At 39.9% G+C, this 21,049-nt stretch overlaps 2 protein-coding genes across 6 annotated transcripts in view; one reads left to right on the top strand and one right to left on the bottom strand.

Annotated features, from left to right (window-relative positions):
* Positions 1 to 21,049, top strand: part of acsf2 (acyl-CoA synthetase family member 2) — a 62,699-nt gene that overhangs the window by 25,445 nt on the left and 16,205 nt on the right. For all 5 annotated transcript variants that reach the window (XM_062970576.1, XM_008104509.3, XM_016991366.2 and 2 more), the window contains one exon: positions 351 to 427. In XM_062970576.1, coding sequence (XP_062826646.1) covers positions 351 to 427 — 77 coding nt within the window. The remainder of the gene's footprint in view (positions 1 to 350; positions 428 to 21,049) is intronic.
* Positions 3,743 to 17,128, bottom strand: chad (chondroadherin). The gene is made up of 4 exons (XM_008104507.3): positions 16,260 to 17,128; positions 7,847 to 8,010; positions 7,563 to 7,708; positions 3,743 to 5,836 (listed from the first exon to the last, which is right to left on the bottom strand). The coding sequence occupies exons 1-3, from the start codon at positions 17,037 to 17,039 to the stop codon at positions 7,567 to 7,569; spliced, it is 1,086 nt and encodes a 361-aa protein (XP_008102714.1). The 5' UTR covers positions 17,040 to 17,128; the 3' UTR covers positions 3,743 to 5,836; positions 7,563 to 7,566.

The following is a 21,049-nucleotide window of genomic DNA, read 5'->3' as shown; positions in this document are numbered from 1 at the left end:
GACTACAGTGTGGGCTTTTTTGTTTTATTCCTGTATCTACCAGAGTGTGGCAGCAGATACTAGGCATTTTATACTCATCTGTATTGAAATGAATGGAATCTGGTTCCAAAGTAAATCATTCCAAATGCATGTATCATTTGTCCAAGTTTGTTCACAGTCACCATCAATGCAGCCATCATCAACGACATCAGGTTCTAATAATATCATCTGAGTTTGCTGTCACAATGAACTGTACTAAAATCTCAGTTTATTCGAGACATTTGAAGACAAACGAATTTCAGAACTAATAGTGGAATCCCTAAAGAACAGGATTCTCCAAGACATCCTTCCTTTTTCTCCCTTACTTTCAGGAATCATTGCAGGCTCACCAGTGCCTCCTGAAGTCATGAAAAAAATGATCAAGAAAATGAATATGCATGAGCTAGTGGTGAGTCTCTCCATCTTTGGGTTATACATTTTCCATTGTTGTCCATGGAACAGTTCCTTGTCTCTGTATGCATGCACGCTCTCACGGATACACCAAACACATACATAGCATGGTGATTTGGAGAACTCATTTGTTTTTTAAACTTCCATTTCATAATTAACATGCCTGATCTGAGATCTGAAGGCAGAGGTGGAACTTAAGAACCATTAGACTTATGGATCATTGAGGGAAAGATAAAGAGCAGGCAAGTTGAGTTGGGAATGGTTAGCAATGTCATGTTTTGGTACTTGATTGACTTGAAGAAAAAAGGCTTGTTTTGCTAAGGCTAACAATGTTGAAGGAATTCATTCAGTTTGGTTTCTGATATGAACATATATCATCTGTATCTAAAATTTGTCTGGACTAAAATTAAGATTGGGACATTAGTATGCTTTGGATTTTGTATCTGTCACTGTTGGAAATAGCAACCTCCCAAGCCATTCACTATTTATTTGTTAATGTATATATTTGCTAATATGTATTCTATGTGTATGTTGATTTGCCAGCTTGTACTTCTTTGATGTGGGAGGGGTTATAGACATGTGATTATACTGAGCATGTGCAGATTCAGGACTCTTTTTTTATTCAGTATTTGTTTAGACTTTAATGAGGGCAGTCTTTTTGGGCAACTACAACTGCAAAGAAACGTCTTCAAAGCTCTGCTAACCAAAAATATTTTTAGTGGCATGTCTTTATCATTGTCAGTTTAAAGACATGGTTATTCAGTTTAACGGCTTAATTGCCTGTTTGCCATTACATGAATGCTTATGAATATCACTTGTTGTTATAGAAGAGTTGACTTCTAACAAGTTCATGCTTTTCTTGACTCGTGGTTTTCAAAAGGTGTCTCCACATATTTACGGAGATTCACATTTGCCAAAAAGATATGTGCCCAGAGACTGGGTGCAGTTATTTTCCAAGAGGTTATGGAATATGCAATAGTCTCAATAATGACTTTGAAAATAAAATGTTGCTAGGAAGTCTGATGTCAGCTTAAAAAAAAACACCTAATCCTCTGATTCTCTTTTTTCAAGTACAGATATACTTGAAGATAAAACAAACATGATCTCACATGAGCTAACTTAGTAAAATTGTTTTATATTGCCTTAGTCTTCCTCCAGAAGAATAAATGGACACTAAGAGGCTGGGGAAATGGCTGCTGTCTTTATAGAAGGCTGTACATGATCAGTTGGTGTCTAGAAATATTGAATTCTATCACATTTGTTAGTTTCATAGATTTTCCCCCAATACATTGACTTTGCAATAGTGATTTAGGAACCTTGGTGAACAATATTAGATGTATAAGTTCATCACCCAGGACTCCTATTATCTTCAGATTCTATTCTGTCATGGTGGGAGGTCAAATGCATTCCTTCCTGTAAATGAACTTAGATTGTTGGTTCACCAGGCATGGTTTTATAATATCTCCTAGGGCAGTGGTTTTCAACCTGTGGATCCCCAGATGTTTTGGCTTACAACTCCCAGAAATCCCAGCCAGTTTACCAGCTGCTAGGATTTCTGGGAGTTGAAGGCCAAAACATCTGGGGACCCACACATTGAGAGCCACTGTCCTAGAGTTACTGGGGAAAGTCCTCCTCACTTCATTTGGCTTAAAAGGTTTGGCTTCTGGTATAGCAGCTACTTGGACATTCAAAATGGACTTTACATGTAGGAGCTATCCCTTCCAGAAGCATGAATTAAAATTGGAATTTATTAAGAAAAATGTTTGGTTCTGCATGTTGTTGTATCCATTCAAACAATTTTTTGGCTTTTATATTTGAATTCTTTCACATTAAAATGCACCAGCCTTGCCTCTGAACATATCAAACACAAACCTGAGTATATTATATAGTTATATATTGTCACAGATTAACAGTTGTTAATCAAAAAGTCTTTCACATAAAAATGTATGTTGTTTCATGCTCTTAAGTTATTGAAGATATGCAACTTACAAGGTTAAACTACATGCTTTATGGCCTTTTCTGTTTTCTCTGGAGTAAGTGCATATACTCCCAGTTTGGTTCAGGACCAGTAGGCATGTGCAAGGAGATTTAATCTTACCTACCTGGTACTTACCTGAAAGAACTGCCCTTACTCACAAGGGTTAAAAAAGAGGAAGGGCTACCTCCATTGGTACCAGCAGATCATATTGAACATGTTCTTTATAGCCCCTTTTCAGGAAATCTGTTAAACTGGAATCTCAGATTTGGTGCTGAAGCTTCTGAGGATACTGTACTATAGACCAGTTTCTTAAGGTGTCTGAACAGTCCCCTCTCCCCTCCTTATGCCAGGGAATGATGTCATCTTGTCCTCATTGGGACTGGAAGCTGATCAGGGCCGTAGCCAGAAAAAAAATTCGGTGTGTGTGTGTGTGTGTGAAAATGGGGGGGGGGGGGTTGAACCCCTGGCACCCCCCACCCCCGCTACAAACCTGTCAATATCTGTTTGAGATAGTTCCTGGAGGGACTCTTTAATGTTTTGCGTCTCATAGATTTAGCATGGGGATTTGGTTAACCAGTTAAAATTCATGAGTAAACCAGGTTTTTTTTAAATAACCTGACAAATTTCGGGGGGGGGGGTTGAACCCCTAACCCCCTCGCTACAGGCCTGGAGCTGATGGCTTGTGGACTGGTAGTAGTCCATGGATCACTAATTAGCTATGGACCACTATCTCATACACATATGTTCACCTTCTGCTGATAGAGCCAGGGACACTAAAGTGGAGGCTCTAGGGAGAGAATCATGTTAGGTTACCATGGAGCTTTTCTGCCAATCTGTATATGGTATCTGGAAAAGTATTTTGAGAAATCTGAGTACATTTCACAGCTCTATGCAATGCTAATTTATACAATAGGCTAATATTAGAACATTCTTAGCTGCAACCCTTAGACAATTCCTTGCCACAAAATAGAACAGACAGGCTGTGTTCTTATTTATTGATCCTGCTATATTTTGTGACTATACTCTTTCCAGCATGCCTGTTTGAATCAGTTCTAAATGTAAGGTTGGCACAGATATAGGTACAAAACTACACTTTAGTACCTATATTTGTGCAACTAGAATAATATAGAAAATGCTGCAGACCTTGGAAACTGTGGGCTGTAATTGTTGCATGTCTCCTTCAAATAGAAATTTCTTTTTGATAGGTTTGGGGGCTACTCAGTAGGATTAGAAAACCTTCCAATATTCATGGATCTATTAGTTACAGATACACAGACTTTCATTTCTGACTCTTGGAAAAAAGTGATAAGAACAAAGGAAGACCTGGTCACTTCATCTTTGCAACAAGAGCTTTATACAGAAGTTGTACATAAGAAAATATACCATTTGTTCTCTACACAAGAGTAAGAGGAATTTTTAATTTTGAAAAAAAAAGATCCTCTTAGGAGTCATTTACACTTGGTAACAAAGGAATAAATATTATATATTTGTATAAATCTTTAGGATTAAAAATGCAGTTAAATTGAAGTTGTGGTATTGCAAAATCCATGATGATAAACCACAGTCATCTTGCTGCCTACAGCCAAGTTTTTGTGGCGCATAGATGGTAGAGAGGTCATTTCCCAAGATGCCAGGTAGTAATCCTTACCGGCTTTCTTCTCAACACCATTGTTCCTTTCTGGGGTCAGGATCTTCAAATTTCCTATACCTGGATGGGGAACCTTTGGTCCTCCAGATATTGATGACTTGCTGCTTCCATTGTCTCTCACTATTGGCCCAGCTGTCTTAGGCTAATGTTAACTGGACATCAACTTCTGGGAGGTTATAGGTTTCCCAGTCTTGGGAAATGGTCTATATATTGGGATTCTAGCCATTTTTGCATATGTTTTGAGAGCATGCTCAAGATACACTCTCAATTCACAAGGGACATCAGCCAGACTCTCCAAATGTTTTGTTCCACGTGACTTTGGCAATGCAGTCGAGAAATAACACAACTACCTTTTAAGTCTGTAGATGTTTGGTAATGGTGGTAAAAGATCAGAATATCTTAAAGGATCCTTTTTTGTGTGATGACCGATCTTCTATGTGATAAACACTCACTTGGAGAAGGCTTCCATGCAGTCCCTAGAATCTAATTGATTCCAGACTTTGAAAGCTGCTGCTTACCAGGGGAAAACTATTTTGGCACATAGTCTTAAACTTAAAATTGTTGTGTTTTCCACCACCATCACTTTAAGGACTCTGGGAATGGGGCTGCTGCTGGCCATTTCACTGTTTGGGAGAACCTTTTAACACACTCATACCTTTTCCAGTTCCAATTGGGGTATATTTTGAAATAGGAAGAAAAGTCCTGACTTGACTCTTTAAATGTGAGGAATCAACCACGTTTTCTGAATATGGCCTATTGGCCACCAGTAATCTCCATTCTCAAGGCTTATGTTTTTCTGTTTGTGTATTGTTTATTGTTATTGGTTATTTTGAATGGGTGGGAATATCTGGGGTTTTTTGCGGAGGTGAGGTAATATAGGCATTGTAGGTAGTCTATAAAAATGGCACTAAGTTTGTACTTTCTCCACCTGTATTTTCATCTTTTAACTGGGTGCCAGGTTTACTGGGATATAGCGTATGGTGATCATACAGAGAAAAATCTCAGCTATAGATCCAGTGTCCCTCTCCCATCTAGTCCAAAAGGTTTACTGGTTTAGGAAAATTTACATCTGCAAATTACTTAATGGATGTTTGATGCAATTTCTTCTTCATTCAATCCTATTACTTTCAATTTAGACACACATTCCTAAAAGTTTACTATCATTGTCTCATTGCTTGCCTCCTGCTGACTGACAACCATTGCAGTTTTCTGCCTGGGGATTTGTACTCATAGAAATAGGACTTTCCACTTTGTGATCAGCAATTATAAGAGATAATGACATCTCTCACCCTATAGATTCTGCTCAAAATGCATAGGTTTGTGACTGCAGACTGTGAACTTGAGTACAAATATATACTTCCAACAGAACAATCATGGAACTGTGGAACTAGGATTGTAGAGAAATGTTTTATGTTCCTCTGTCAATTCTCAGCATTTAGGAAAGGAAATCCTGGTAAAGTGAAAAACTGAATGGTATCAGGAGAGATGACTGTATTTTACCAGCAGGATCTAGATTACCGTAGCTTGTTTTAGCAATGTCATGCATAGTTTACATTTTAAAAAACCTTATCTTTTAAAATAATACATGTAATACCAGAGGTGAGGCAAATGTAATGGTGGATTCCACCTTGCAATCCACACTTGGCAGGACATAGATGTGATTGGATAAATGAAACATTCCTTGATGGAAAGAAGACACTTTAAGATGAAGGGCTTGGAAGGAATCAGTAGTTTTCTGATTGGTTGAATTGGCCAGTCACCTGGACTGGCTTTCCCAGGTCCTGCATAAAAAACAAAAAAACAAACATATCTGTCTGAAAAGCCTTCTAAGCAGATAAAATTGTAATCATAGAGGCAGCAATGGGAGCTAGAGTGGTATGCTGGTTTGAGTGTTTAATTAGGATTCTAAGGTTTTTGTCAACATGGCTAAACGGTAAAGCTGTACAGTGAGGTTAGTAGGCCTTCAAAGTTTTACTTTCACCTGACAGTTCAAGGTTGGGAACAGACCTAGACCTGTGCTGTTGAAGGCTTTCATGGCCAGGATCACAGGGTTGATGTATGTTTTCTGGGCTGTATGGCCATGTTCCAAAAGTATTCTCTCCTGATATTTCCCCCACATCTATGGCAGGCATCCTCAGAGGTTTTGAGGTGCCTGCCATAGAGGTGGGCGAAACGTCAGGAGAGAATACTTCTGGAGCATGGCCATACAGTCCAGAAAACATACAACAACACCAGACCTAGACCTGTGGCTAAAGCTGGTATGGTGTAATGGTTTGAACATTGGACTATTGGAGACCAGACTTTGAATCTCCACTCAGCTGTGGAAACCCACTGGATGCCCTTGGGCAAAGCACACTCTGTCATTCTCAGAGGAAAGCAAAGACATCTCTGAACAAATCTTGCCAAGAGTGCCCTGTGATAGGGTTATCATAAGTATGAACTGACTTGAAGTCACACAACAAAACAACTGAGAACAGATAGTCAAAGGGGAAAGTAAACTTTAACCATTAGTAATTTGTAACATTTTCATAGCTACTAGAATGGGAGATAGGTCCCACTTGCTTTCTTTGTTCTTCCCTAAATAACCTAGGGATGTCTTCCACTTACCTTATGTGAAGGGGGCATGGGTAGAGGTAGAGCCCAGCTGATGGGATCCAGGGCTCAGCCACAGGGATCAAGAATGTTGGCTTGGGATAGCCTGGCTACCATGCATTGTTTAGTGGCCCAATCCTGCCACCTGCTGTGTAGGGATGCTGGAATCCATAATCTAAAAGGATTGTGATGATGCTTCTGCTGTAGACCACTTGCTGCATTATTTTTCATGAACAAATCGTATCTTATAGCATTGATGTGTGTTACTTCCTGGTATCTAATGAAGTCTTTGGAAGGTCAGGAGTTCCAGCCAGTTCCAGCACAAAATATCACACTGCCATGAAATTTACTCCAGCATTTTACAAGATGTAGCTGGCTGTACCGTTAGACCCTTAATCTGTCAAGCTATACAAATTCATCCTGTGCTATCTTTATCTCTGTTATCTTCTCACTTGTGCTGACCTTTAATTCTCTGACATAAAGCACACTGTTTATCAATATGCTATTAGTGCAATCCACACCATTTACATTTAGATATTTTGTCTTGTAAAATGCAGCTCAAGGGCTTACAACTCAGTTAGAATCAAACCACAGAAATTCACAAATATGACCACAATCAAATAGATGGATGGGAAGAAATATTCTGAAGCCTGTGCCATACTAATTCATGTCTGGAGAAAAGCTAACATTGACTTGTGACTGATGCATGAAAAAATCTCTGAAGGTCATTTCAAACGTAGAGTTAGATCCTTTTGTTAGTCCTTACTAGAATAGATTACTGAATCAAAGGATTTACCTATGGGCTAACTTGCCATTGAGCAATTGATTCCATGGATCTGTTTTAGTTTGGAGTAACTAACAGGATCCTAACAAGTATGTGATATCTAACAGAAAAATGGGGGAAAACTAAATTGCCTGTTTAATGCCGACTTCCCTTCTTAGACCTCCTAGTGGGGAGTTTGCAGCCACGGAGTGCCGCTGTGTCTCGAATCTGCTGTCCTCGAGCCTGAGAGGGTGAGGCACAGGCTGCATCAGGGCGTGAGCGAGTGGATTCCAGCCACCTAAAGGAGGAAAAAAATGCATTTACATAGTCACCAGGAGCCTGTTTGTCAATTCTTTTGCCTTGTATTGCATGGACTCATTAACTAATCAACATATCCTCACAAACATGAGATAGGAGAGAGCAAGTGCTCTCTTACCTGCGCAGAGGTGCTAGCTGACAGGAACAGTGCCATGGGTTATTGGACATGGTGAGTGTCTCAAGGCGGTTGAAGGGAAAGCTTCCAGGAAGACTGGAAAGTTTGTTATTCTCAATGTGAACAGTCTTCAGTGTGGTTGTGCCAGCAAATGCTTTATCTGAAAACTGAGGCAAAAAATGAGACTTCTTATATAGTAGCCCTTTAAACCCAAGCTTTCCCCATAGAATCATAGAATAGTAGAGTTGGAAGAGACCTCATGGGCCATCCAGTCCAACCCCCCGCTAAGAAGCAGGAAATCGCATTCAAAGCACCCCCGACAGATGGCCATCCAGCCTCTGCTTAAAAGCCTCCAAAGAAGGAGCCTCCACCACAGCCGGGGCAGAGAGTTCCACTGTCGAACAGCCCTCACAGTGAGGAAGTTCTTCCTGATGTTCAGGTGGAATCTCCTTTCCTGTAGTATGAAGCCATTGTTCCATTGTGTCCTAGTCTGCAGGGCAGCAGAAAACAAGCTTGCTCCCTCCTCCTTATGACTTCCCCTCACATATTTGTACATGGCTATCATGTCTCCTCTCAGCCTTCTCTTCTGCAGGCTAAACATGCCCAGCTCTTTAAGCCGCTCCTCATAGGGCTTGTTCTCCAGACCCTTAATCATTTTAGTCGCCCTCCTCTGGACGCTTTCCAGCTTGTCAACATCTCCCTTCAACTGCAGTGCCCACATTCCTAGTGTACTTGCAGATAAGGCCTTTTCTGCATGATTGACCAGTCCCCAAACTGAATCTGACAGGGTGCAAGATATCATTTGGTATACATAATCCTTTCATGGTTTTCTTATTTTTTTTATAGTCGCTTTGAGTTTCTTTGTGGATAATCATAATTGTAATAATCTTACCACAAAGTAAATAAAGAGGAAAAGTCAGAATAGTTAAATGCCTTTAGACTATTTTGTATGAATTGCTCTCTTTCCCTAAAATTACAGATGAGGTCAGTAAAATAGAGAATGAGACAATGAAAGAAGCAATGGATGGATGAGGTTTTGACATTTTCTAGGCAAGCAAGAGTTGGGGAAGGCTTTAGTCGTTGTTTTGCAGTGGCTATTGCTAATTGGCTAGTAATTGTGTTGCTCCATTGGCCTCCCATAGGAACTTATAGGGTCATACATTTATTTCCAGAGTTTCATCCAATGCCTTTCTTTACCTGAAAATGGCCAAAACCTCCCTCAAAGCCTTCAGGGTTTGATTGCCAATTTTGACCTATATTTAGTCTTTCCCTGCCTGATTTAGGCATGCACAGGCCTTTCCTTAAATAATGGAAGTGACAATGTGATCATTTTCTATGATAAGAGGGAGCACCTATGTGTATTGGAGTCACACATTGGGGTCTTTCACTTTAAACTTAACCTTTGTTGATGAATTTTATAGAAGAACAAAGCAAATCAGGAGCAAATACAATATGCATTCCCTAATATTGTAGACGTTGGTTTTAAAGTGTTAAGTGCCCTTCCCTCTGAGAAAATGAAAAGGATGCCTCTTGCTCAATATAAAATTCTATGAAAGCATATCCTTAGCTTTAGACATGTGGAGAGCACATATTGAATATGGAGATATTAATAACTTTTTTTATTCCATGCTCCCTTAAAAAAGTAAAGTAGAAGTATATTATTTCTTTCTAGAAATGTCTTCATGTCTAAAGCAGCAAACAGCTTTTCAGAGCTGATATTTTTTTTATTTCTGGCACCCAGCAACCACATTCATAGAAGAGAATATTTGCAGAGACTCAATGGCCAGTAGACTTTGGCAGCGCCCATTGGACTCTAAATGGAAAGTTACACTTGGCATTCAAACACAGTAGAAAGAGCACGACACATTTCCAAATCCTTAGATTCCACTCCTCATTCTCAGGTCTTCAGGTTCCTACAAAATCAGGGTATTTATGCCCCAAAGGTTTACTTTCAAAAAGAGAGTTCTCTGTACAATTCTGTGATCAAATTAAAACATTAAATCGCCCATTTCCCACAGTGAATTTCCCCAGTGAATTTTCGTTGCCAGTGCTCCCTTGTTTTGAAATAATTCTTACAGGCAAAACACCATAAAATCAAGCTTCCTTGAAAGTGTGTGGTTACAAGAGTACTTCTTTCTTGCCCATCTTCACTGCTCTCATAACTCTTTTCAAGGATATGACGAGCTAAGGTATGCCAAAACCACCAGAGCATTTCCGTATTCAACTGCTTATCAGAACATGCCCTGGCACTGTCTCCTTTGCTTAGCGCCTTGATAGCTGTGTTAGTACTTGGTTGTTAAGCAGTACTGGCATAAAATAGCTGAATGAACGGCCAGAAGGAATAGACAAAAGGAACACATTGTGTAAGCAGTCCTCTTACGGTCCATCACTAAATGAATCCAGCAGGTTGTGCTTGGGTTGTTGGCAGGGCTCTCTTTCACATGTGGTTTGTAAACAAGCATCTAACCATCTGTGACACTGAAACAGTTGTTGACATTTCACAGCAGTGTAGTTTACTTTATATTTCATTAACAGTTACTGTTATTCTTCCTTTTTCTGGTACATATTTACTCTTGAATATTGTTCATCTTGATGTTGAATTTTTATTATAGGAATATCTGACATAACCAAGAAGAGGAGTCTGCAATATCCACTGACATTTTCACTTAACTATGCTCTGTCATTTTGTCTAAACTAACAACTTATAGTTAATATTCACTATGATTGTTTGAAACGAATATTTATTGAAACTGTTGAAACCCGGTCCTTTTTGCTGTGGACATTTGTTGATGAATACAGTATATGGGACCTCCACAATATTTCTTGTGTGTTACTAGTATCCTGAGTATGTGCTGAGGTCAAAATAATGTGACAAAATGTAAGAAATGTGGTAATGTGAATTCATTCTATGCATCTTGGCATAATGGATCCATATTTGTATCTGCTAAGTTCAGTGAAAAGTTTAACACATTTGGGATGTCTTTTAAATATCTAGCCAATACTGTTCACCCTGAAAGAAAACCTACCTGGATGCATATTATGATGCTCTGTTAAATCCATTAAGTAGTCATCTTTGAGCAAGTATTTTTATTAGGTTCTGCAGAATCATTCCACTTTATTCATACAGCGAGATCCTTTGAAAGTTTTGCTTTGTTACTTTTCATTATTTGTTCAATACATATGTTCTATGTATATATTATAATGTAATAAAAGTTAATCACTATGCACACTAAAAGGAAACACTGATTGCAAACAACAAACTTATAAGTTTCAGGGGAAAGGGCAGAGCTCAGTTGAATTCGTATTAGTGTGCTTCATCATGCCAGGATGCATTACCATTTCACTAATATGTTGCAGCAACTTTTATTCCCAGAATGAAAGTAAGGACACATCTGTACTGTAGAATTAACATAGTTTGACATTTTTTTAATTGCCATGGCTCAATGTTATAGAATTATAACATTTGCAGTTTGGTGAGGCACCATCACTTTTTGCAAAGAATGCCAAAGACCTTGTAAAACTGCAATTCCCATGATTCCATTGCACTGAGCCATGGCAATTGAAGAAATGCCAAACTCTGTTAATTATAGTATAGATGCACTTTATGATACTGAGTAGGAAGAGTTTTTCCAATACAGTGCATATTGCGTAGACCAATATTATAGTGTATACCAGTAAAAATAATCAGAATACTATGCTGGACTGATAAACCAACAGATAACTGAGTTTATTGTTCAGAGACTAAGTCTATGAGAGAGTAGCAGAAGAAATCAAGGTATTCTTTCTTATGTTAACAATAGTGCTGGTATACGCAGGAGCTATGTTGTGGTCCGGCTTTTCACATGTATTGGAAGAAGCCATATCAAAATGGTTCCCTACATAATTTTAGAAAGTATATAAATGGGGTTAGATGGCATATATAAATGGCTACATTGAGGAAACAAGAATTGATGGCCTGCAGCAAATGTTAACATGGAATACTGTAAATTAAATAATGTATACAGAAAATTGTGTCATCATTCTGGGAAATAAAAAGTGTGGAGACAAGTATGATTTCACAAAAGGGTCCATACAACAGCTAAGTGGTGGTTTGGTTGCTGTAACATTTGTTGTTCACTGTAGAGTCTATCTATAGCTGTGTTTCTCAACCTGTGAGTTCCTAGATGTTTTGGCCTTCAACACCCAGAAATCTTAACAGCTGGTAAACTGGCTGAGATTTTTGGGAGTTGTAGGCCAAAACACCTGGGACCCACAGGTTGAGAACCACTCATCTATAGGAACAAGAAATCCTCCTCTGATAAACTCCATGGTGAAAGACGTAGTGTGGTTATGGTGCTGTGGACAGCTCCTCTATAGGCTTCTGTTTCTGGGCTGAAAACCCACCGCTATGCCTTCATCCCACTTCATCTCACTGTGCTTTTCAAAAAGGCTGACCTTTGTTGTGGCTCCTCCCTTGGAAGAAAAGAGGAGAGCCAGGCAGCAATTATAAGCCCCTCCCCCCACCACAATCAAAGCCCACCCAACAGATGACCATGCTGCCTCTGCTGAAAAACCTCCAGAGAAGGAAACCACCAAACTCTGAAGCAGCATTTGCCACTGTCTGACACAACCTGGAGGCACAAAGCAACAATCGTAATTAACTTGACTCTCTCATCAGCCAAAAGCAGGCCCACACTCCCCATTGAAAGACTGGTTCGTTTATATTGGTTAAAATTGTTCTTTGTTTTATATATTGCATTGTTCTTTCATATGCAGTGTTCATAGGAATGTGTTCATGTTTTTTTCAAACTATAGTCTGGCCCCCTAACAGGCTGAAGGATCATGAACTGGTCCTCAACTTTAAAAATGTGTGTACCTGGTCAAAGTGAAGTTCAGACTATGATCCAGAATTCGGGATTAGAGGAAATCACCATTACAGTTAAGAATGTTTATAATTCCTTAAATATTGCTTTAATCTTGGTTCTTGAGTGGCTTTTAATTTAGAATCACGTCATTACCTGCATTATTTGTTTGTGTGATATCCTCTTCAGGTTATGTATGACTACTTTGAGAATTTGTTTATATGCCTGTACTGGAAGATTTCTTTATGACTATGCTTGAGTCGTATTTGAATAATGCTGAACTTTTCATATGATTCCAAAATCCACAGTCGGACAATATTTTTTAAAGACAAAACAAAATTATCCATAATTCTGAGCAGTCAAAATGATGTAATATGAAGATGGAAAAGTTCTGTACTGTCATTTAAAAAGTTTCACATTGCTTTACTTGGGAATAAATTACTGTTCTTCCCAAACATCAACGCTACCAACCTAATTACCTAGCATCCTGTGTCCTTTGGTGAATTTGTTCAGTAAATAGTGTGTATTTGATTTTGCTTGCCAACATGCTATGCCACCTGGCTTTAAATTGATTCAAGTTACTCATTTCCTTCTCTTTACCACTCTCCATTTCTTTTCATCTTTTGGAGGATTACTGTTTTGGTAGGAGGTGCTGTGCTGATTAACCTGGGTAACCTCGGTGTGGTCCTAAAGCACTCTGGAAACTGCACTCTTTGTTCACCTGGAAGTCTTCCATCTGCTGCTGCTCTTTGAAGTGGTCTCATCTAGCATGATGTCACCTCCTGTTTACAAATAGCACCTCATGCATGACATTTTCCCCTCTGGTTCATGACTCATTTGCTGAGATGAAGAAGAGTATTTTGCTGCATTGCCTGAACATCCCTCTGGCTCTTTGGAGAGGATAGAGCTTCTTTGTGAAATGGTGTGAGGGTTTCTCTTGAGAGATAGTCAATAAACAAATCCTTCTTTATAAAGTATAGAGTTGAAATGGGGATGTGGAGCAGAAAGGTAATCCTTATGTTTACTCCGTCTACCTACTGCTGTGTACTTGCCAGTCTTGCCTAGTAGCCATCTCGTCTGTAGAGATCCCTGCGCTCAGACACTCCAATGTCTTTCCAAAAACAGCCAGTTAATCTGTTGTCTAGGAATAGGACTTCACTTTCCTCAGTTTTCATAGGTTGTTTCATTTTCAACTCAGCCTGATTGCCTTTTTTTGTCTCTCACTGACCCGTGCTATGCAAATACAAGCATACACTGACACATCCTTACATTTCATTTACTTTGTTAATTTCACTATAATTATTTTAGTACCATTGGACCTTGATTTAATTCAGTAGATTATAAGTACTATGAGATTTTGAACAGAAGGTTAATGTCATTTCATGACGAGATGAAGGCAGAGGGCTGAGATTTGAAATGTGTAACTCAAGTGAGAAGAGGGAGGCAACAGCAGAAGAGTTTGGATGATGTACTCGAAATGGAACCTACAAGAGGAAAGGTTCCATAGTTTGATGAAGGAAGGAGGAGTCAGAAACTGATATGAGAAATTTATTTCAGAACTACTTATTTTAGATCTTAAAATATATGAAATCAAATTTCTCGCTCTTATTTATCACAAAGTTTTTCTCATTTAAGCACAGTTGAAGTGGTATTAAATATTTGATTGTCTTTTTTCCTTCAAAGACTGAAGGATTTGGGTTTTATAGCTCTTTGAAAGAACCACAATTTTTCAACAGTGATATAACTCACTATATTGTACAGAAAATACCCTTCTTTGGAATTACATCATTTTTACCCCAATTATATTGGTGTAGTTGTCAAAATGGCTCCTCACAGTTTTTGTTTTTTGTGATTATCGATTATCCTCAAGCATTCTGTAGGCATACACTTTCCTACTTAGCATTAGTGGATTGTTCTTATCAGTAAGATGAAAACTGATGGCCTTTATAGACAAGGATCTCTCTCTCCCACTAAACAGTATGCACAAGCCAACTAAATAACAATTTAGAGCCTTCCATTAAAAAGAAAAAAGAGCCAAAACAAATAGCACTATGTAACAAAATTTGAAAAAAAAATCTGTTTATTTCCTGTTTGTGTGGTACTTACTTTGAAAGTAGTGTTGTACTCCAGAAACTTCATTTTTTGGCTGCCACAAACTATGTTAAATTGGTTGAGACTTTGAGATGTTCATTAAAAAAACTGTAACAATATGCTGCAGGATGTCCCGCAAAAACAAAGTTTTTGCAGTTTAATAAACTTTTTCCATGTTTTTATGATAGAATTAGGAAATGACATATAACCCAAGGACAAAAATTGTGTTACATAGTGTAATCATCTTCTGTTAAAATAACATATATTTTGCTTTTGTTTTGTTTGTTGTGTGGGCCTCTGGAACTTAACAGGGCCCCAGCACCTCTTGACCTGGCCCTTTTTTCCTCTCTTTCCCCAATCTTGTTGTCCTACTTCTTAACGCCCTTCTGGCACTGCAAGGGGCATGTTCAACACATTGTTCCTAATGTGGCACTGCCACTTGCTCTGCTAATCAAACATGGTCACAAGGTGCTGAAGAGAAGACAAGGGAAGGGCTATCTTTGCTCTCAGCCAATTACAGCAGCTGTTTGTGAGAAAGTAAAACATTCCTAAACTTTTTTTGAAATCAGTTGTGCCCACTGCTGCTCAGCACCTTCAGGAGGAAGAGATTGTTGCCAGAACCTTTGTAGAAGTGCCATCAGCTTGAATACTTTTTCAAACACTGCACATGGAGTGTGCAATGATTTCTTCCAGCTGTGCAGTAGCAGCCAGACAGTATCAGGTGCAAGTCTTCCTCCTCCAAATAGACATGGATCTTCTCTGTCATGCTGTTGTCTTCTGTCTCATACCTCCTGAATTCCCCTCCCTCCCCCTTAGACTTCACGAATATTGGCAGAAGTTATGCTCTTCCAGCATCAAATCTACCTCCACCTCCTATGGGTTTACTTTCAGGTTTTCAGTATTTACTTTCCTACAAGTTGTTTCTGAGTGCAGCTGTTTCCTGTATCTTGTAAGAATGAGTTGTCAGTGAAATTATATTTTCACAGTGCCATTGAGATTAATATCCTTTCATGTGAGAAAACCTCATTTAGGTGGGCTTTAAACCTCACATTTTCCCCTGGTAAATTTAGCAGCAGAGTCTCAAACCAGATCCTATCTCCATAGCCACAGACTATGTTTCTTGGTCATGCAACAGCATGGAGTGGACAACCTTGGATGCCAACAAGCCTCCTACCCCCAACATTTTCATACCTCCACTGCTATTTAAATCCCCATTGTTGCATTTTCAGATAAAAGTATGTTTCCCACTAAAACTGTGGTTCCAACAACCAGTTAATAGTATTCTTCTTCTGGGAAACATAGGATTTTTGCAGCAATACCTGAAGTCATGGGGATTATTGGAAGGGTTGCAACAAAGGTTGTGGGTTGGGGATATATGTTGCCCGTTCCTGTGCCAGAATGAGGAAATTCAGGGAGATTGAGACAGAATTTACAGATGATACATTTAGACAGATAAGGAGAAAGTGAGCACCATGAACTCTTACCTTTTCTAGACCCATGTTGTCCAGGCTGAGGGTCTCCATGTAGCGCCCAAAAGACTGGAAGGCTAAGTCTGGAATGACTTTTATTGGGTTGTGTGATAGCTTCAGGTCCTCCACCACCCTCAGCTTGCTCATTGCAGCAAGTGGGTAGCTGGTCAATTGGTTCTTATCCAAGTGGAATATAGCCAGATTTTCCACATCATCCAGTGCTCCTGGCTGGATAGAAGAGATGGAGTTGTTTGACAGATAGAGCCAGCGAAGGTCCTTGGTGCCACTGAAGACTCCTGATTTCAGCTCTCGCAGCTTGTTGCTGCCTAGCTGCAGGATAAAAAGATTAATCATTGGGGAGAGGAGTCCCTTGGGTAAGTCAGCAATCTTGTTATGGTCTATGTAGAGGTAAGTAAGCTCTGTCAGGTCATCAAAGGCTCCCATTCTGATGACATTAATGTCATTATTAGACAAATAAAGATAGACCAACTGCTTCAGACCCCGGAAGGCTCCACTGGAGATCTCTCTGATGTGGGAATGTTGGAGGTGGAGCGATACAAGATTTCTCAAATCTCTGAAACCATTGGTTGGCAAGACAGGGAAATTGTTCCTCTGAAGATTGAGGAGCCGTGTCTGTTCGGCTACCTTGGGGATCTTTCTCAGCCCAACGTTGTCACAAATGACATGATGGAGATCTCCACCATGGCAGTGACAGTTCTGGGGACATGCCTGCAGTATGGGCAGCAGGCATACCAGCAAGCAGAACAGCTTGAATAGGAAGGCTGACCGGTTCATATCCACAAAGCTATGATGGGTGTTTAAGGAGGAGGAGAAGGAGGAGGAGAGGAAGGGAAAAGGTGGAGTGAAAGAGAGAGTGAGTCTGCAGCAAGCTGAACACAGCTCTATTTATAATGTTATTAAAAACAAGATCCCTGCCCACTAACCACAGGCAACAGCCAGACTTGGAAGTAATGGGCTTCAGGAACCTGGTGTGGCTTTAACCCCTTGGCATCAAGCAGAGATGATTCCTCCCTCCTCTCGTGCCCCACCCTCCTTGAAGCTTGAATGTTTTTCAAGGTGCTTTTGCTCTCCAACACATCATATGAGCGAACAGTACTCCATAGGCCCTAAATTGTGCACATAGGGAAAGTAAACCAGTCCCTACCTCTCTATGTCTTTAGCTGTTGTGAAAGAACTGTTCTTTGTAAATATCTTTCATTAAGGATTTTCTTTTAATGTCTGTAAACACAACACATCTTTCCCTCACTCTGATCAGTGTAGCTTACATGGATTTTGTTGATGTACAAACTTTGTGTATTTTTTTCTAATATGTTGTTATTATAAGAAAATACTATTGTAACAAAGCACAATAATTTTAGATAAGCCTTCCATTCATTTTGGCTGTTACATAACACGGGATAATATCCAGCCAACATCTACCACAAATTGGACAGTTTCCTTTAGTGAAATGGAGAGAAGGAACCTTCCCATATTCTGCACCCCCTGCCATGTTCTCAAGATCTTTTCTTGATCATCAAAAAACCCTCCTGGGGAATTCAGAGCAAGGGAGGGGAACATGCTCCTGGGAAAGAGGAGTGTTTGAAGATAAGAGGACAATGTCCAAGGAAGATTGTGATGCTATAGAATATCAGTGTGCAAAAACTGTAACCTGTCATATACATGTTGGAGTGAGATGATGATAATAATTGAGATTTTTGTTAATCTAGCACATGTTGAGTCTACCTTTATTAGAAAGGAAGGACAAAGTGACTACAGTGCTAAATCCAGTTTTGTTTCAACCAAAGTAGACCGATTAGAATCAGTAAGATTTATCTTAGTGGTGCTTAAGAAATCCCATTCATTTCCATGGTTCTGAAGTAAGAGTTAAAGATTGATGCACTGTTTCAAAACGCCTACTGGAAGGAGAAATCAGAGACTAGGTGAATACCATTGAGTAGGTTTACACATTATTTTGTGTCACAACAGAAAGGCTGTTTTTTTAAGACATAAGCATTTTCGTATTCTTGGAGATAAGTCTTAAGATACCCTGGTTCTAAAAAATTTCAGTCTTTACAAGTCCCAATCAGCACTATAAACTAAACCCAGAAAGAATTTGGTAACTAGTGCAGAAAATTTCATACCAGTTTGTCAGTTCCATTTTTATACTGATGGCTGCATTTTGGACCAAATCAAGCATCAAAGGACTTCCATCTTAGACACATTACAGCAGAGAGTTAAGCTAGGAGGGCAGGGAGGAGGCAGGGAGGAGGGAGAAAGCATGGAGGATGGCACCTTGTCCTGGGCAGGGATGGTAGAATTGAGAAAAGCTCCCTCCCGAGCAGGATGCATGACTTCTCACCTTCTGAGCCTGATGTAGGGATGTGTTTACTCCCCCCCCCCCCTCTCAAACTCTCCTTGCCCTTTCCCCTTCTGGAGATTCTAGCTAAGTGTAGTACGCCTGGCCCACTGCTTACACTGGATATAATATACAGGTCATAATGTGGAATTAAAAATTGTAAATCTTTGTACCCTATATATATTACATACAATGTAAAGTAATTCATCTGTTTAATATTATAAATTTTATGAACATTTGCTGGAGTGGTACCGTGCTGCTAAAAATGTGCAAAATGTGTCGCAACAAAATCTCCCTTATTTTCATGGCTGAAAGTTGATCACCTTAGTACTAATATCACCCATTTTTATATCTGCTGATGTAGAAACTAGGCCAGTGAGTAAGGAGAAGAGGAAAATATAAAATGCCAGCTGAATCAGAGAATGAGGCACATTGTATCTCTGGTATTGAAAAATTAGCTCAAAGAGCAGAATTTCATTGGGTAATAAACTAGAAAAGCAGGGAGTCTATGTGTTTATAATATGCCCAGCAAATGATATCACCTAATCAGGCACTCTAGGAACAGCTATTGAATCCATCCCCCCCCCCCCCCCCGGTCAAAAGAAGCACTAGAGGTGGAAATCAAGAATGATGACAGAGAAAAATCAAGAGCTACAAGTCTCAGTCTTTTGTATCATTTGGAGTGGAAGGCTAATGGGAGAGAGAGCAGGAAGGAGGTTGAGGCTGGAGATGGAACATTTTGAGCTGGTCTTCCGCCAGGTGCTGGCTGCAGCAAACAGCTAAGAGCTGAGGACATTTAACTGTGAGCCTATTGAGGCTTCCACTGCTGAAGCTGGCTATGAAGCTCGGCAGATTGGGGTGTTTACGGAGGTGAGACAGTCTCAAGAAAGAGAGAAAATCCAAAGACTGACTTAGAGCACAGAGGAAAGATTATTCATAGAGATGCCTGGTTTTTTCCATTGTTGGGAGGAGGTGTTGCTGAGCATGCGCTGTGTGATGTTATGCAAACTGGCTGGCAGTGACCAAGCCTCTGTTTTGCAGAGGTATATTTCAAAGGGACTTTGGACTGGAGTTGTTTAAAAATAATAATAATAATGGTGTATGTGTTGTATAATTTTTCAGTCAGCATTTTGGCAAAGGAACTATGTAATATTTTTAATTCTTCCCATGTCAGGATATAGAAGTCCCACTACTGAGATGCCCACCCCTATAGTGGTTATGGTATGCAGCCCAGGCCTACGTGTGCTGCTTGTTCTCTTCCATTAGTGTGTGTGTGTGGGGGGGGGGGGCAATGTCTGGCTCATGAGAAGTTCTTGAACAGCAGTTCTCATCAGGCCTAACCAGAACAATCAATTTTAAATGATGATGGGGTTTCAGTCCAGATCACTCATTCGCCCTTTTTGTTTGACTTGTCCGGACTCTCAGTTTCTTGGAGTATCTTATGTTCTTTCTCACTATTCGTTTTGGTGCTTTGTCTGCTTGAAATTTTGGCCAGCATGTTATATACATGGTTTCTCTGCCTCTTGTATGTATACTCAGCCTCCACTAAATTTCTGGCCTGCTAAGCTCTCTCTTCTGATCTCTTCTGAGTTCTTGTGCTTTCATTTCTTTGTGCCTGATTAAATATAGACCTGATGAACCACATCCCAGCATCCAAACCATTGTTCTTTTAACAGTTATCACATTTACTTCTGATACCCTGAGATTAAGTGACATTTTTCATACAGCTCCACGTGTGGTATCATGCATGCACAAGCTACAAATTGCCATGTGAAATTTTACAAAGCTCAGATAAGTAATTTTTTTTTTCGTGTCAGGAGCAACCAGAGTTGCTTCTGGAGTGAGAGAATTGGCCGTCTGCAAGGACGTTGCCCAGGGGACGCCCGGATGTTTTGATGTTTTTACCATCCTTGTGGGAGGCTTCTCTCATGTCCCCGCATGGAGCTGGAGCTGATAGAGGGAGCTCATCCACACTCTCCCCAGGTGGGATTCGAACCTGGCAGCTTTCAGGTCAGCAACCCAACTTTCAAAGATAAGTAATGTGCAAACATCACCCTTTCTCCATTGGCATAAATTCACCACAACTCCAGCATGAGTTGATCTAAGGGCCGGGCTGTAGCACAGCTGGCTAGTAATCAGCTGCAATAAATCACTACTGACTGAGAGGTCATGAGTTTGAAGCCCGGGTCAGGTTAAGCCCCCAACCATTAAATAGCCGGGCTTGCTGTTTACCTAAGCAGCCCGAAAGACAGTTACATCTGTCAACTGGGAAATTTAGGTACACTTTATGCGGGAGGCTAATTTAATTTACACCACCATAAAAAAATTGCCATCAGCACGTGGAAAGGAATAAGGAAGTACAGTGTCACTTGTGGATGATGAAGCAACAGCTCCCCCTGTGGCCGGAATCGAGCATACCTTCAAGAAGCTGGAAATGTTAAAACTGCCT

This window comes from Anolis carolinensis, chromosome 2 (genome assembly GCF_035594765.1).
Source record: "Anolis carolinensis isolate JA03-04 chromosome 2, rAnoCar3.1.pri, whole genome shotgun sequence".
In the NCBI taxonomy this organism is placed as follows: Eukaryota; Metazoa; Chordata; class Lepidosauria; order Squamata; family Dactyloidae; genus Anolis; species Anolis carolinensis.
This window is presented reverse-complemented; position numbering and strand designations above follow the sequence as displayed.

Excerpts from the sequence above, each read along its gene's own strand:
- chad (XM_008104507.3), bottom strand. The coding sequence starts at position 17,039 with ATGAACCGGTCAGCCTTCCTATTCAAGCTGTTCTGCTTGCTGGTATGC. Across the intron at positions 8,011-16,259 it reads ACAACATGGGTCTAGAAAAG|TTTTCAGATAAAGCATTTGC; the intron begins GTAAGAGTTCAT and ends TTTTTGCCTCAG. Across the intron at positions 7,709-7,846 it reads CAGCTAGCACCTCTGCGCAG|GTGGCTGGAATCCACTCGCT; the intron begins GTAAGAGAGCAC and ends TTCCTCCTTTAG.